Source organism: Geospiza fortis, unplaced genomic scaffold, assembly GCF_000277835.1.
Source record: "Geospiza fortis unplaced genomic scaffold, GeoFor_1.0 scaffold362, whole genome shotgun sequence".
NCBI classification, from domain to species: domain Eukaryota; kingdom Metazoa; phylum Chordata; class Aves; order Passeriformes; family Thraupidae; genus Geospiza; species Geospiza fortis.
This window is the reverse complement of record NW_005054464.1, coordinates 318,422-334,312: the sequence shown is the minus strand read 5'-3', so window position 1 is coordinate 334,312 and position 15,891 is coordinate 318,422. Positions and strand designations below refer to the sequence as shown.

The window sequence follows — 15,891 nt, the reverse complement described above, 5'->3', positions numbered from 1 at the left end:
CAAGGCAACTCCCTTAATGTTTGTTTTCTTTGAACAGCAATGAACTAACACTGGGGGAAAGTGTATGGACCAGAGATCCAAATGTGAGATCTGGGATCTATTTTTCTCTTTTTACATCTTACCTATCACCACGTGTGTGGAAATAAAACTGCAATATAAACTCAGAAAACTCTCATATGATGAACTTAAAAATACAAAACAAACAAGCAAACAAAACCCCAAAGCAATTGATGACTTCATTTTGGGGAGCATGGGCTCGCTGTTCTGCTAGAACTAAGCAAATGCCCAAATGTGGCTCTATGTACCAGAGAAAGTGTCAGGAAAGACAAATCAAGCAAGAGCACACTGTTTACTCCAATACTCTGATGGGTACTGGCACAAAGGCACTTTCCTGTCTGAGCCCTAACCAGAATCCAGAACTACACAGGATGGCAGATGTGTGAAACTGCCATGACAAGCACTGTAAGCTACATCAGATACATGAAAGTCTCCAGAAAATGTTCTCCTCCCATCCCAGGATTTCAGTGTCTGTTCTTTTTCTATCAGCACAGTAAGCATGTTCAATCTGCTGCTCCTGAGGCTGACACAAAACACACTTGAAGAAGCCAGGTAGTTCTGACACATGGAAGTTCTGAGCACCATGGGGAACCTGGCAGCTTGTTTCCCACACTCACCTGGGACCATCACCACTAAACAACAGTTTGGGGCATATCATCATTGGTTTTAGCTTCAACTTACAGTAAAATGACAATCCCTACAAGCAGCTGTCACAAAAGTGGACTGATACAGCAGAATTTAGCTTTGCTATACGACTTAAACCTGCAGTATCAAGTAAGAGAAAAAAACTGAATGGTTTTCAGGCTCACTGTAACAGCCTGTAAAGAAAAAATATTGCAAACTGAGTTCTGAAAACTTTATAGGATACACTGCTTTTATAGTTTAATAGGCTCTTCTACATCCTTCTACTTAAGTATAAAGTACCACATTAAATACCAAGGTTAGTACAATTTCTGATTGTCCTCATGCGTCTGAGCAAAATGATGGGACATTATATACTCAGGGGAGTTACAGCTGCCTCTTGACAGCAGAACTCCCAACTGAGAGCATTCTGGCCTCTGGAAAGAAAAAAAATGCACACAGAATTTATTTGCAATAAATACCTACAGACTATATAAACTGATTTATCCTTGTAACTGATCCAGGCTCAATATTTGGATACTTATGCCATATCTTCAGACAGATCCTTTTCATGGTCTGATGGGTTTCTATACTTAGGAAAACATGTATATCCTGGAAGTCAACATAACTTGTACACTAAATAAACACCCTTGGAGGCAGAAATAACACACCTACCACTCCTTAGCCAGCTGAACATGAGCAATGCCAACAGCGGATCCTATATCCACGTGCACACATGCACATGGATGTGAGCTGGAAACAACAAGGCCTCTGTGGTTTCTACATAAGGTTTTGATCAGCCCACTTTGCAGTGCTGATCCACGTGCATTTAAACAGCTTTGTATCTAAAATATGGCACAAGAATAAAATTCTGTGATTTCTGCACAGGAAGCACACATGGCCTATGCAGCCACCAGCTTTCCCACAGTAGAAAGTGAGTGAAAAGATGAAATGAGTTTTAAGGAATTCCTTGAATTAAGACAACACAGACCAAACTTCCTCTCAGCTTCATCAACAGCAGAAACCAAGAATAAAAACTACTGCAACTAGTTTTACCAACTTCACCAACCAGATTTGGAAGCCACTTTAAACACCCAATGCAGACTAAAAGAAGCAAGATTGTTGTTTTCAATACATGGCTGCCAAAGTATCTGCTACAGTTTTTCAACCTACCTGCATAATCTCTAGGCAATTTTAATCAGATACAGCTGTTCATGCAACTTAAATAGTGTTTTTCTCCCTGAAACATTCATTCCCCTAGAACATTAATATTTCTTGGTTAGGAGTCCCATATTACAAATCATTTTGTGAAATATGCTCTATTAAAGTGGAGAGTCCAGGCAGAAGTTTTTGCTAAGCGATTCATGCACACAGAAACATGGAGCAAATGTTACCCTGCATACACAAGCATTCAAATGCAAGAAGTTAGAAGGGAACAAATCACATTGGTGCATACTGTCTGGGTGGAACTGGGATTAGTTTAAAATTTTTCTTGTTCATTAGATTATTACTTTTTAACATACATCCCATTAAAAAAGATTAAATACTGTTTCAATATTATCAACTAGAACTTACAATCATTTTATGGTACCTATATTTTACATCTAGAAGAGGGCATCATAACTACTTGATTTGGTCCCCTCCTTATAATGTAGGCTGAAGAATCCACTCTCAGGTGTTAAAACTTCTGGATCTCATTTGCTATATATAAATTAGCTGCCAAAGCATGACTGAAAAAGGTATTTAAAGTGACAATAGAAAAAGGAAGGGAGGACAATCAAAAGCACGGATTATTTAAATTTTACAGCAGTTACATTCCTGATGTTTGCAATAGTCCTGCCTTGACCCCTACTTGGACACCAGCATGACTTTCTTCATTGCTGAGATTAAGGCATTTATGGTCACGGTCATATCATATTTTATTTAAACCACTGCAGAAGGACATTAAATTTTACAGGTCAGGTTCACCATGGTCCTTGAGCAAAGCTGGGGCTGCAGGGCAGAGCAAACAGCCAGCTCACGTGAGAGCTGCCAAGGTGCAACTTCCCTTCATGGGCCCAGAATAAACATCCTCCTCTTTCTTATGGCCAGACAGGTCTCCCAGCCCAACATAGCATCTCTCCACCTGGATCTTAAAGGGATGACATCAGTACTGCATCAACCAGCACCATTGTTTGACAGACCAGAGTCCTGAGGTGAGACAAAGCCCTGTTTTACCAACAGTAGCAAAAGGAGACAGCAGCTCTGCCAGCTGTTACCAGGGTTTTGCTCCCTTGAGAGCTCCTTCTCTCAGATGCAGGTCCCCACTTGCCATTCAGAAGCACTTTTAAGTCACCTTGGGCCTAAACACTGCAATTGTATGGAAAGGTATTAAAGCAAGTTTCAGTGAGTCAACCTCAGCACAGGGATACAAAACCATCACCACACGCCCTCCCTGGCCACAACACATCACACCTGCACCTCACTAGCAGCAATCATTTCAACCAAATGATGCATGCATTTCAATTGTAACTATGAACACAAATATCAAATTAGGTCCTGAAATGACCTAAGGCACCTGAAAAGACTGCAATCAGTGAAGTCTCCCTATTGCACAGCCAGTAAAAATAGACATTTCATGCAAATGTTACAGCCCTGAGAACACACTTGACCCTCCAGGCATCAGTGTTTTCATTTTTGACTGTACAGCTATGAGCCTTTGCCAAAAGGAGAAGCTCAGCTCTCCCTGCTGTAGACAGAGAAACAACACTGACACACAGAGAGATGAATACTAGGAGGGCAACAGGATCCACTTCATTTTATCTGGGGCAATCTTTCAGCCATATAATGAAATAAAAATCTCTTGGGGACCTTAGATCAAAATGTTTTTTGGTCTAGCAACCACAATTCCCCCTCAGGCTCCACATGGGTTATGGGTTTAATCTCATCTTCCTGCAAGCACACCGTCAGGAGCAGGGCCACCCTTGACTCCATCAGCTGCTCCATGGCTGCAGGCTTAGGCAAAGCAGAATTCAGCTGTGTATGCCTACTAGGGTTCTAATGCTGGGAATACAGGTGGAACACACAACCAAGGTAATCTAATCTAGAGAAAGATAATTCATTACCAATATTACCTCCACCCCCTTCCACAGCCCCAAATGCATCAGTGACAAGTACCCAGACTTCTCCCAATGAAAGAGTGACTGTATGCCCATTATCTTTACCCTTAACTCTGCACAAACTGTAAAAATGTCTGTACCTGAATCTAAGGTTATTGATATCGCTGTGAACAGGGATGTCCTCCACAAAAATAACAACAATGCTAATATTGTATAGCAGGATGGAGATCTCAACTGAGCACCTGTTACTTAAGGCAACTTTCTGAAATCAGATTTAACTTACTGGATTTTTTCTTGTGGCTGGTGCTGATGGTTGCCAAAAGCATGAAGCTTAACATGTAATCCACATGAGAAGGAAGCCTCTCCTCCATCCCCTTCTCCCTGTTTTCTTTCAGGCCATTTATACAAGATAAAGACAAAACAGCTCCCTCAGTTGCAGTGATTTGAGACACAAAAAGCAGGAAAATTCCCCTAATTTTAAGATCTCAGTGAGGTGTTATCTTTTTTCTCTTCTATATACTACTTCAGAGCAAATGTTCTTTTAAAGCACTCTCTGTCCCTGCCCACGAAGAAGAAGATAATATCTTCAGCTATGGATGTATCCAGGTTTCTTTTTGAAAGTCAGGATGTGATGTAGAAGATTATTAAATACTACACATACAACTACTCTTTAATTCCACAAGTCTTCCACTCACCACTGCTTACACCCAAAGCAAGTCTGTACCTCCACATGTGCACAGTTGTGTAAGCCCAATGTGCAGTTACACATCCAGCCCTCCTCGTAAGGGCTGCCAGCAAATTTGTGAAAATAGAGAAGCCAACTACATACTTGCCTTCCTACAAGGGATCTCACCTGTCAATATACTGAATTCATTAATTTCTAATAATCACAGGCTTTCACTGGATCTCCTCCATACTTAATTGGGCATTTGTGTACGTTCTTACCAGTGACAGAGGCAGACACTCAGCTCTCACTCTTGGGTCACTGCCAGCAATCTTCCACCAGGCAAGCTGGGAAGGTGTCATATGTTAAGAAGCAGCAGGAAAGGCAGGGAAATCAGTTTGACTGTGTGCATTTTCAACACACCAATGCCAGTAAATGTAGAGAACCCAAACTTCACCTCCCACCCCTTCTTGCTCTACTGCAGATCATGATGGCAGTTACCTCACTTGGATGCTTTCTGTGGCTCCACCTTTCCCACCATTCAGGTTAAATGGCTGAGCTCCCTGTACATTACCCAGAGCTCTTCTGTGTCACTAACAGGATGTCATTGATGTCATTGCTGTAACAATCAACCCTGAAGCACAACACAATGATTGTTTCTCCAACCAACATTCACAGCACATTTGTTCCACCAGGCTTGAAAATGAGAGGATGATGCAGGCTAGGCTTTCCTGCTCAGTAGGTTTTTGCTCCAATCTAATTAAAAACATTGAGCAATTCACTGAAGTTCCTAGAGAACTGCATGTGTACCACACTTTAAGCTAGAAAAGCAAACAGTCCTTTTGTTTTTTAAATGCACTCCCCCGATGGAGAGGTTTCCTCAGAAGTTTCTTTGTGATATTATACTGAAACTGCTGATCCAGAAAAGCTGAGCTCCTTCTGAGCTATCTTGGTCTTGTTGTTATTGCTAATGGTTTTCTTCTTCATCTAAAAGCTAACAAGGAAAGCCACTGCTGGTTCTCTGACATGCAGAGAAGTGACAGTACAGCTGACTAGAAACAGGCAGCTGTGGTCACCTTAGTCTGAAACTGGGTCAGAGATGCCAGCTCACAGTTATATGGGAGAAATACACATTTAATATTGGGGATTCAGAGGCTGAGGACAAGATCATCCTTTTCTTGCTGGTAGAACTCAGGTAATACAGCTTTACCAGCTCTGAAAAGGCAGTTTCCTCCCAACAAAAGGCATCTTTCATGTACAGTTTTCAGTAACTTTTCCTCATTTCTGGGAAAAGTGTCAGGGAATCTGTGTGAACAGCCAAGCCAAACCCTGCACTGCTACACCACCTTAATCCAAAAGAGAGGCATCAGTGGGAGATTGCCGCTACTGTGCATTATGTTGCTGCTTGTGAGAGAATGTGTGGATGCACACATTCAGATGTGTGAATGTCTGATGGACAGTCAACCCAGCTCCAAACACTGTTAAGACCACTGGACAAGTTCAGCGAGAAAGACTACAGAGTCTAAACGTCTTCTGCTTGTAACTCCATCCCTGATACTGAAAACAGACCTTGTGCCAACTAAAGTCACTTTGACCTGGGGAACTGCAGCAGAGCACATCATGCACAATGTCAGTGACATTCATGCCATCAAACAAGTGCTAAAGGATCCTTCAGACTAGCTAGCTATGACATCACCAGCTTCCCAACTCAGACTTTCTCAGGAACTGTCCTTAAATGCCTTGAAAAATGCCTGTCCTCATCTCCAGAAACAGGAGTGCCCTTAAGCTGTACAGCCGAGAATAAATTCCTTCAGGGTTGTAACAACCAATTAAGGGATATGAAGCAATTACTTTTATATCCATACAAATGAACCTCCTCCAATGCAATTAACAATCTCTTATCATCTACTGTTGAATTTGTGGAAACCATATGCTGTACACTCTCTCCTCCCCCAACTTTCCCACAATTTTAAGCAGTTTGTTTTAGCTAATGTAATGAAACCTACCTATTCAAGAGAAATAATAGATGTGTGCACATTATCTGAGTATTTTTAAATGTCCTTTTTAATTTTAAATATAATTTCATTTGAGATTTTGCAGCTTTCATTTCTATTAATAAATTATCATTTCTTCTTTATAAGTGATGAGCTAGTATGTCATGTAATTTCTTTCGTCTTAATAGACTAAGACTTTGATCTAATACAAGCTCTTGCTGGGAGTAGAGATACTTTCTGTCTAATTTAGTTACAAAAAATATTCAATTAAACTTGGGGGTTTAATTCATTTAGTTATGAAAATTAGATGAACTCAATAAGGTACATTTGATTTGCCTTAAGGAAACAAGAAAAAACCAAAAAAAGGAGAAGAATATCTGAAAGGGAAACAAATATGAATGGAGAACAAAAGTAGCTTTTCCTACTCATGTTGAAAGGTGGATAATATGAAGAGTCTGAGTTCCATTTTGTGAACCTAGATAAAACACAACCACAATGAGTTCATGCAAATTATATACCCAAGAGATACTCCAACAGCTGGTATTAACATCCATGTAGGTCATAATTGAGTCCACCACAATCAAGGGAGATCTGATTCCTTACAACAGGATTACACCATCCACAAACAACTCCATCTCCGTTCGAGGAAAAAGACATATCCGATTCATTTTTCAAAAGCAGAACAGGGCACCATGGATCTCTCTGGCAGAGGAGCTTTGCAGCCACCACTCACCATTTTTGCAGATGGGGCAGCACTGGTCAGGTTCGTACACGGGATCCACGCACTCGGTCTGGGGACAGGCTGACACCGTGCACAGCACTTCGCCATTGGCCTCACAGCGACACCTCTCGCACGGAGAAACCTGAAACACAAACCCAGGCACCCTTTAGCTCCTCCACTTAATGCACTCCTGGAGTGTGCAGTGATCCCCTCTCATCTGAAATGTTCTTTCCTTCACATCCTTTTCCCTCCCCAGTCTAAATAATGCAGAGAGCAAGACTGGGCACCTGCAAGATTATAGAACCACAGCAGGAAAAGAAAACCAAAACAAAACAGGTTCTTCTCTGAACCTACACACCAAATGGGAAAGTCAGAGGGATGTTGAAAACAACAACAGCCAAGACTTTTAATACAAATTAAACAAAAATTACCTCACTGAATTTCTAATGAACTTCCTGAAAATTAAATTCATAGTCTAGTTTAGTTCTATTAGAGGTTCAAAAATAATTTAGAGAAAAAAATGTATTTTAAGAAGAAAAGTTTTGCTAAATGAAGTTTGATATGTCTTGTAATGGAAATCCTTACTGTAATTTTTTCAGGTTTGAAAGTATTTTGGTAGCAAGAAGTTACATTTTATTGAAAATTACATTTTTCAAAGAGAAGTCAGGAAAAAACCCCATCCCTTTGAATTCAGGTATTTCCCATAGGTTAATTGTTTTTGAACAATTCTTCTAATACTTGTAACTTTCTGAAAGAAAGTTGAAATTCAAAGAAAGAGGTGAAGGAAAATACAGGTAAATCCTTTATATCTAGTGAAATGTTACTGCGTTTGAAGAACTCTTTCAGAATAGGAATACCATGAGAGAGTTACTTGAAAGACCTACTTCAACGAAATTAATTCCCAACAAAAGAGTAGCAAGACTCTCTTTAGTAAAAATTGGACTTTGAAAATGTCTGTATTTGCCATATGTATAACTCCAGCTGGCACATCTCACTTGCATTGCTGATATCCTCATACCACACAAGATAGAGGGAAGCAAGGATGTGAAGAGCAATAAATGCTATAACTGTAAATCTCATTGCTGCACTCCAAAAAACCACATGGGTACCCCATGCTCAGAACACAGGATGAAAATGCAGCTGAACATTATTATTAGTGATCCTCTAAATCTAAAATCTGTGCAGATTACTGATTTACTTAAGGAGGAGGTTGCTCTTTTTATGGACCATTTTCATTCCAGATTCCAGCTGATGCAGACAATCACCCATTTCACTTCTCCAGTAAGAGCAGAAAAAAAATCTAAAAAAGAAAATAATTATTTGCTTTGAAGAATCACCCAGATGTCTAACTTGCAGATCATTTGCTTCTTCTCCCTATTTTTCAGGCAGCCTATCACGTTTTTTCCCTCAAATCCATTCTCTGCTTGCTTGCCTCTCACATCCTTCTCACTTCCAAAGTTCAAACATGCTGATGCTTGCAAAGCATCATCTCCAACTGAATGCTCATTCATGCTTTGCTACTTTCCTTCCCACCTGCCAAGGCTGTTATTCGCTTATGCGCTCAGATATCTTTCACGCCCTTCCCTCTGCTAAGAAAGCCTAAATAGGGTCTCCTGCTGTGTTGCTTTCTGCTTTTATTACTATTATTTATTTCAGGTTTCCTTTGCTGGCTACTCACTTTGCATTTGCTCTCTGCTTTACACTCTACCAAGGATAACACCATGCATATGTTTAGGAAATCCCACACGGAGGCTGACCGTCCAGTGCAGAAGAGCTTTATTGTAGAATTTGGGACAACTTTGTCCTGTAATTGCTTTTAAACTGTCACGCTCACTTCCAGAGCTGGAGTGTCAGCAGATGAGGAGGTTTCTGATCCAATGCTCAGAGCTGAAAGGCTCAGGTATTTCAAGTAATCAGTTGAACTACATGTGAAGTTTTGAGTGTCAGCAAATCTGAGTTCATAAGTATTAAGTTAATAAGAAGAATCGCTCCTTCTAGAGTTATATCTAGAAACAATACTTACTAAATTATAAAAACATGGCTTTTAAGGAGGATTGATTTTTAAAATATTATTTTAAATATAAAAATATCATACAATATATAATTCTACTTGAAAAAAATACCAGCGCTCAGTTCCAAGGATCAGAATCAACAAGGCAAACCTACAGCTTTCAATCAAATTTAACACTTTTTGCCATGACTTGGAAAAGATACAAATTTGCCAACCATCAAAGTTGAATGAGATCAGTAGCTACCACAAAAGACATTCCTTAGTCCAGGACACTGCTTAGTAGCTGTGCCATTCAATATTGGAAGTGGTGTAAAAACTAGAGTATCTGATGACAATCAGGAAACAAGGCAAGATGTTTTTCCTAAAATCTCTCCTCTGTAAAACTTAAGCATATTCTAATTATATAGGTTTACTAGATTTCCAAATTTGACAAAGGCTGAAATTCTCAGAAAAATGAGTCACGTACTATTGGTTGAGAAACAAAACTGATCTAATTCTTATCTAATAATGATGATTCCTGATACACATTTCTGTCCTATACAGCACACACCTGAAGACTACATCTTTCATGAACAGAGTGCACTGTTAATGTGATTGCAGTAATGAAGACACTTCTAGAGTAATAGATAATGGGATTTCAGGGGAATACTTACAGTACACCCTTGGTAAGTACTGTCATCTGTACAACCCACCAACCTGAGTAATCGCAGTGGGAAGGATGGTCTCTACAAGCTTATTTCTACAAAGCTCTTTTCAGGCATGCAAGTAAACCACAGTGGCTGCTAAAATGGTATCAGTGTCAGCCATTATCTGTTCATCCTTGGACTAAACAATAGCACATTGCTTTTTACTGATCATCAGGATACAGCAGGAACTGTAGAAAACCCCCACCTTCTGTACCTAAATGGCAGCTTAATACTTGGAGACATAATTATCACTAGGGACAGAGACAATAAGACAGTCCCTGTATGTAACAGCAGCTAAATAAATCAGAATGAAAAGACACATTTGGTTCTTCATTTCCCCTCTGTACTCATGCAGTGCAAGCACATTCCCTGCAGCGCAGTTCCCAGTGGCAGTCATTGCAAGGAGCATCCCACTTGTTCCTGCGGGGAATGACCAGCCCAGCAGCACTCACACTCAGCACTTCTGACATAACCAGGCTGGACTGGAAATAATATCAATCTCTCTCTCACAACTAATGATACCACATCTTCATGGTCTACAGATGAAGCTGTTAACTCTGTAGCAGCAGCAGTTCTACCTATGAAAAAACTGCAGGAAGACAACAAGAGGCAACAGAAGTCTTGTGTATTCACCAGGCAGCCATAAAACCTGTAGAAAATAGACTACAGATGGCAAAAAAGCCCTAGCTCTTTAGAATTGTTTAAAGGGAAGTTTATGAGCAGAGGTATAGGAGTTGCAGGCACTGTAAAAGAGCAAATGCACTACTGTGTAAACTGCTTGTAAACTGCTACATTTTCTACTAGTGGGGTGGGAAGAAAGCTATAGCTTAGTAAGGGTAGTAGGTCTATCCAGCAGCTTAATGTAAATTGTCATAATTAAGAAGTGACAAATCACTTGTAGTCCAAAGTAATTTGAGCTTCTCCTACCAAATGTCCAACTTTAATTACAAACCAAAAAGACATCAAAACAAAACCAACAAAAGCTGGATTAATAACAGATATAAAATCTACATTTGGTTCCTTAAGCATTGGAAACACTAAATTAAAAAAAACCAAAACAGTCATAATCCCAAATTTATTTACTTTTGTGCTGGAATTTTTGCTAATATTTTCTTGCCACTGACACGACCCAGGAGAACATGAATGGGGTTACACTGACAATAATAAACGTACCGGCCATGCTTTTACTCCTCTGTGCCTTCAAAATACCACTGATCTTTCAAAACTCATCTGGGTTTGTTGACTTCCAGATTTCCAAGTAACTTACCCACAAAACAAATACCACTTGTGGTAGCAAGGAAATTCTAAAAGACACAAAGCAACAGGTTTCAAAATTATAGGTCTTTTCCAAAACATTGCACTTCTGAAGATAATTCCTCATTCTCGTAAGACTTTATACGTCAGCCTTCATTTTCAAATTTTACTTGGAAGATTTGGACCACGTGCTTTAGAAATCTTCAGTTTCAGTGCAGAACTTTAACATCCATTGCATTTCACCAAATAAAGATTTTGCTACCAGTTCCACTAATATGGACATTATGCTCACACTGCTGTTCTGCCCTACAATACCCACAGGTGACTAGAGTGGTGCTGATGGAAACAGCTTCATGAGACTTCATCCTTTCCCTATACCCAAGTTGTGTTGTGTGCTGACATCCATGTCCTTTTTGAAAACACAAAAATGCATGCATACATGCATACGCAAGCAAAGCCTGAAGGACGGACTGCAAATCAAAGAAGAAACAAAGAAGAATCAAACCTCAAATTCCCTGGCACACTCAGCTTCTGGCTCCACTCAGGGCAATTCTCTGCCATGCCAAGCCATATAGGAATTTTATGTAAGCAGACTCAAACACTTGCATGCATAATTATACACCTATACATAAATGTTTGTACAAAAAATGTCACTTAAATGTTAGGAGGTCACCTTCTTCCTTCAGTGATGTCTGGTACACTTTGCCACAAATACTAGGAGCAGACACAGAGAAAAATTCTATCACTATCCATTTATAACTCCTTCCCTGACCTTAATCAAGAGATTGCATGTTAGTAACCTAAGACCATCAAATTTAAACTCACAAAATTACCTTTGAAACTGTGTAATTGCTTGCATTGTGCTATTGCTTCCACTGAGCAGCAGCAACCTGACTACATCTGCACCTTGTGTTGCCAGACAACTCCACTGATTGCAGTGGCCTGGGCAAACAGCTGCACTTACAGCTGGTGCTCACAATATTGGAACCAACACTGAATCTCAACTAAAAAACAAGGTTCTCACATAGGAAAATAATCAGGCTGCAGTTCCACCACCTAATTGCATCAATAACTTTCCTTGCTTGTACTGAGCAGACATCCCTTCTCATTTGTGTTTCCAAAGCCAGGTAAAACAAAGCAGTAATGTTTCATTAGAGGAAGATATGAAGCCAAGGGCTAAAAGCTAAATGGAGTTAAAAAGAAAGCTGAAAACCAAAATTTTTTCAGGACATTTCTATAAATGTCACCGTTCAATACTATTTTTACCAAGGCTGTCAGTCATATTCAAATGTACCAGGGAACATTAAGGTTCTACACTTACTACACATTTAACACAGTATTTTAGGCTTGCTTTACAGCCATTACTACAACACCACTGCAGAAATAGGCTAAGAAACAGAACTCTGTAGAAGAGTGTGAATGAAAAGCAGGGAGAAGCTTTTAAAACACTGAGCTATGGAGAAGGTGTGGAGAAGCTTCATCTTTTGGCCACTCCTCAAGAATTAAGTTTGCTGGGAAAGAAAGGATCTCAAAAGCCACCTCTGAAAAGGTCACACCAACTAGCTACTGTTAAGGTAGCTGCTCCCTCTGAAGTAGAAAACTTCACCCTGAAGTTGAATGTAACCCTGTACATGGAAATAGGGAGGATGATACAATGTTTTCTGCCATACCTTGCAATTCGCCAGTGCTCTGCACATTACTGCCTAAGGAGAGCAAATGACAATGCTCTTATTATGGACAAAGTAGTTCTGCTCTGTTATTTATTTTCTCTTAAACTGAAGAACATGGAAAGACATTATGAACCAAAGCTAAGTTTTCAGGAATGTGCAAATACCAGAGAGCAAAGGTGACAACTGACTTTCAGCATTCAAAAATTCACTTTCTATTTCTCCACCCTGAGAGGGGCTCAGCTTCCAGAACCTTGAATTATATTTCATACTCCCCTCAATATATTCAGCATGAAATTCTCCAGTGTATTCAGAAATGGGTTTTGGAACAGCCCTGTATCTAACAGTCACTCACAAGAAATTTCACAAGCCAATCTTAGAGCCTGCTCACAGCCACAATAAAATACTAAATGGAAAAAGACAAGGTAAACAACCAGAAAACTGGCCCCAACTCCAAAACTTTTGAGGGCACTGTAACATCCTGCATTTTCAATGATAACAACCTTGCACAATAATGCTAAAAAGACCCTCGTCTGAAAGGATTTCCCTGAACATGACGCTTTTCAAGTCCTTTCTTTAGGTATCACTGCAATCAAGACTGCAAACTATGCTATTATTAAAAAGAAGGCCTATAGTCACTGGCAGAAAGCAAACATTATGCAACCTTGGTGGCACTACCTAAATAGTTAATAAGGAAAAAAAATGGCTGTTAAAAAAGAAGGGATCATCACAAACTGATTAGTAGGAATAGAAGTCAGCCCACAAAACCCTGCTTGATCCCTGCAAGGCAGAAGTTTAACAGTTAGTAGTTAAATAAGGAAGCAAATGTATTGCTGAAAATTTTCACAAAATCCATAACACCACTGAGCAGCATCCTTCCAAACAGCATTTTTTACTGTAAATATCAAAGGAATTAATAAAGATCGGCACCCTCACTTAAAAATGTTAGAGTACCATAGAGCAAGAAAGGTCAGGTTTAAGGGGAATATTTTACAAGACTGCAGAAGTAATATTAATACAAAAATGTGAAGAGGAAGGGGAGACACAGAACACTCCCTGAGAAAAACAGTTAAAGACCATAATACCACTTTAAACAAGAGCAAAACCCACACAAAGACTTTTGGCTTCATTCCTTACCATGAACTCCTCTAGGGTCTGGTAGGTTTTCCCTCGGAACTCGCAGTAGTTCTTCCTCTCCTTGCACTGCGGGCAGCACTGCGTGGTGTCCACATGGATGCAGCGAGGGTGGAGCCTGGGGCACTCGGGCTGGATACATAGCGGGCCCTCCTCAGTGCAGAGGCAGGGGCAGGCGGAGGGGCCCGGCGTAAACTTCTCCCCGATGGCATAGACGAAGCCGCTCTCGTCCACGCAGCCTTTCCCACGGTAGTCCGGATAGGCGTACTCCTCCGGGGGCTCGGGAGTGATGCTCGCAACAGATGCTGGGAGAGAGGAATCTTCAGCCACCTGAGGTTCCTCAGGAGCAGCATCCCTTTGCTCTTGCACTTGAATGCTCCCAGATTTACTGCTTGTCCCCTGGCTGCTCCAAGCCTGCTTTTGCTTAGTCCAAGACTCCTTGTTCGAGTAGTTCCTGTTTCCTTTGCTCTTCCAGTCCCTGCGCGGGGGGGCCCGGCGTAACCTTCTCCCCGATGGCATAGACGAAGCCGCTCTCGTCCACGCAGCCTTTCCCACGGTAGTCCGGATAGGCGTACTCCTCCGGGGGCTCGGGAGTGATGCTCGCAACAGATGCTGGGAGAGAGGAATCTTCAGCCACCTGAGGTTCCTCAGGAGCAGCATCCCTTTGCTCTTGCACTTGAATGCTCCCAGATTTACTGCTTGTCCCCTGGCTGCTCCAAGCCTGCTTTTGCTTAGTCCAAGACTCCTTGTTCGAGTAGTTCCTGTTTCCTTTGCTCTTCCAGTCCCTGCTACCCTCCTCCCTCCCGCTCCTGCCGATCTCATTCATTTTCCCAGGACCTGTCTGGCTGTCCCTTGCAGAAGTGTGATCTCTCTTTTCCTGGCTCGCCTTTATCTCCTGTTTGTCTTGAGCCTTGGCCAGTTTTTGTACGGGAACGGTGGAGCTACAGAGGGCAACCATGAGGCAGCAGGTTACGAGAAGAGAACTAGAGAAAGCTCCAATTGCCATTGCAGTAGAGCTGGGCATCACCTACTGCATCCCACAGGGGACACTGCATTCACATCGGAGGGAAGCGCTTCGTAAAGCCACAGTCCCTAGGAAAAGAAGGATTAGGAACACTTCAGCTTCTGCACTTCTTCCCCCCCGCACCCCGCCTCGCCTCCACCGATGCAACATCTCAAACAATATGCAACCTGCCTCGGTAGTTTATGCAAAAGGCAAACAGCCTGCTGCTGCATCCCTCCTCCTCCTCCCCCGCTCTGCCAACTCTTATAAATAGCAGGGCTTTGGACACGGACCGGGCGTCTTCGGCTCCGAGAGAGCACCGCGCAGAACTCCGGGGAGTCAGCGCTGGCAAAGGCAGGTGCCGGCAAAACTCAGAGCGCTTGGGGAGTTATTTTTAACTTTCAAATGACAACATGTGAAGAGGACGGACGCCCGGCTAATTAAATGGAGCTCCCCAAAATCCAGCAGGGTCCAAAACAGAAATTACCCAGCTGAGTGCTGTTCACTGTCTGCACACACGATGATTTTCATTAACCTCTTATTCAGTCTGAAGTACGCTGGTTTGGGTTCTGTTTAAATACCTACCAGCGAGCACGTTTCTGTAACAGACAACTAAAACCAAGCACACTAAAGCGAGCAAAGACAAACTACCTCCCTTCCGAACTACCCAAACCAGCGCACAACACCATCTCTTCCTCGCCCGTATTTGAAAGACAAGGCAGAGCCGCTCCGAGTTTCCGCAGCCGAGGCTTATTTAACCCACATCCTCCAGGAGTTCGGCAGCGCTCCCGGCTCCTCTCCCTGAAACACTGCACATCAAATCGGGGGGAAAAAAAAAAAAACCCACCAAAAACCCCAAACCAAAATACGTACACTACTCCGGCCACGACAAGCAATGCCGCTGCAGCCTCCCGGCACGACCCCACCTCCGCGGTACCGCTCCCCAAAGCCATTTAAAAGCCTCTCTCTCTCTCTCTCTAC

At 41.7% G+C, this 15,891-nt stretch overlaps 1 protein-coding gene across 2 annotated transcripts in view; it reads right to left on the bottom strand.

Annotated features, from left to right (window-relative positions):
- VWC2 (von Willebrand factor C domain containing 2) overlaps positions 1-14,995 on the bottom strand; it is a 53,687-nt gene extending 38,692 nt beyond the window's left edge. The window contains exons 1-3 of one of the 2 annotated variants that reach the window (XM_005427966.2): positions 14,542-14,995; positions 13,911-14,237; positions 7,168-7,297 (exon numbers count right to left, since the gene is read on the bottom strand). In XM_005427966.2, coding sequence (XP_005428023.1) covers positions 7,168-7,297; positions 13,911-14,237; positions 14,542-14,931 — 847 coding nt within the window. In that variant the 5' untranslated portion in view covers positions 14,932-14,995. Of the gene's footprint in view, positions 1-7,167; positions 7,298-13,910; positions 14,369-14,541 lie in introns of both variants that reach the window. The other variant, XM_031062784.1, reaches the window with a different exon arrangement.
- Between the last annotated feature and the right edge of the window lie 896 nt (positions 14,996-15,891).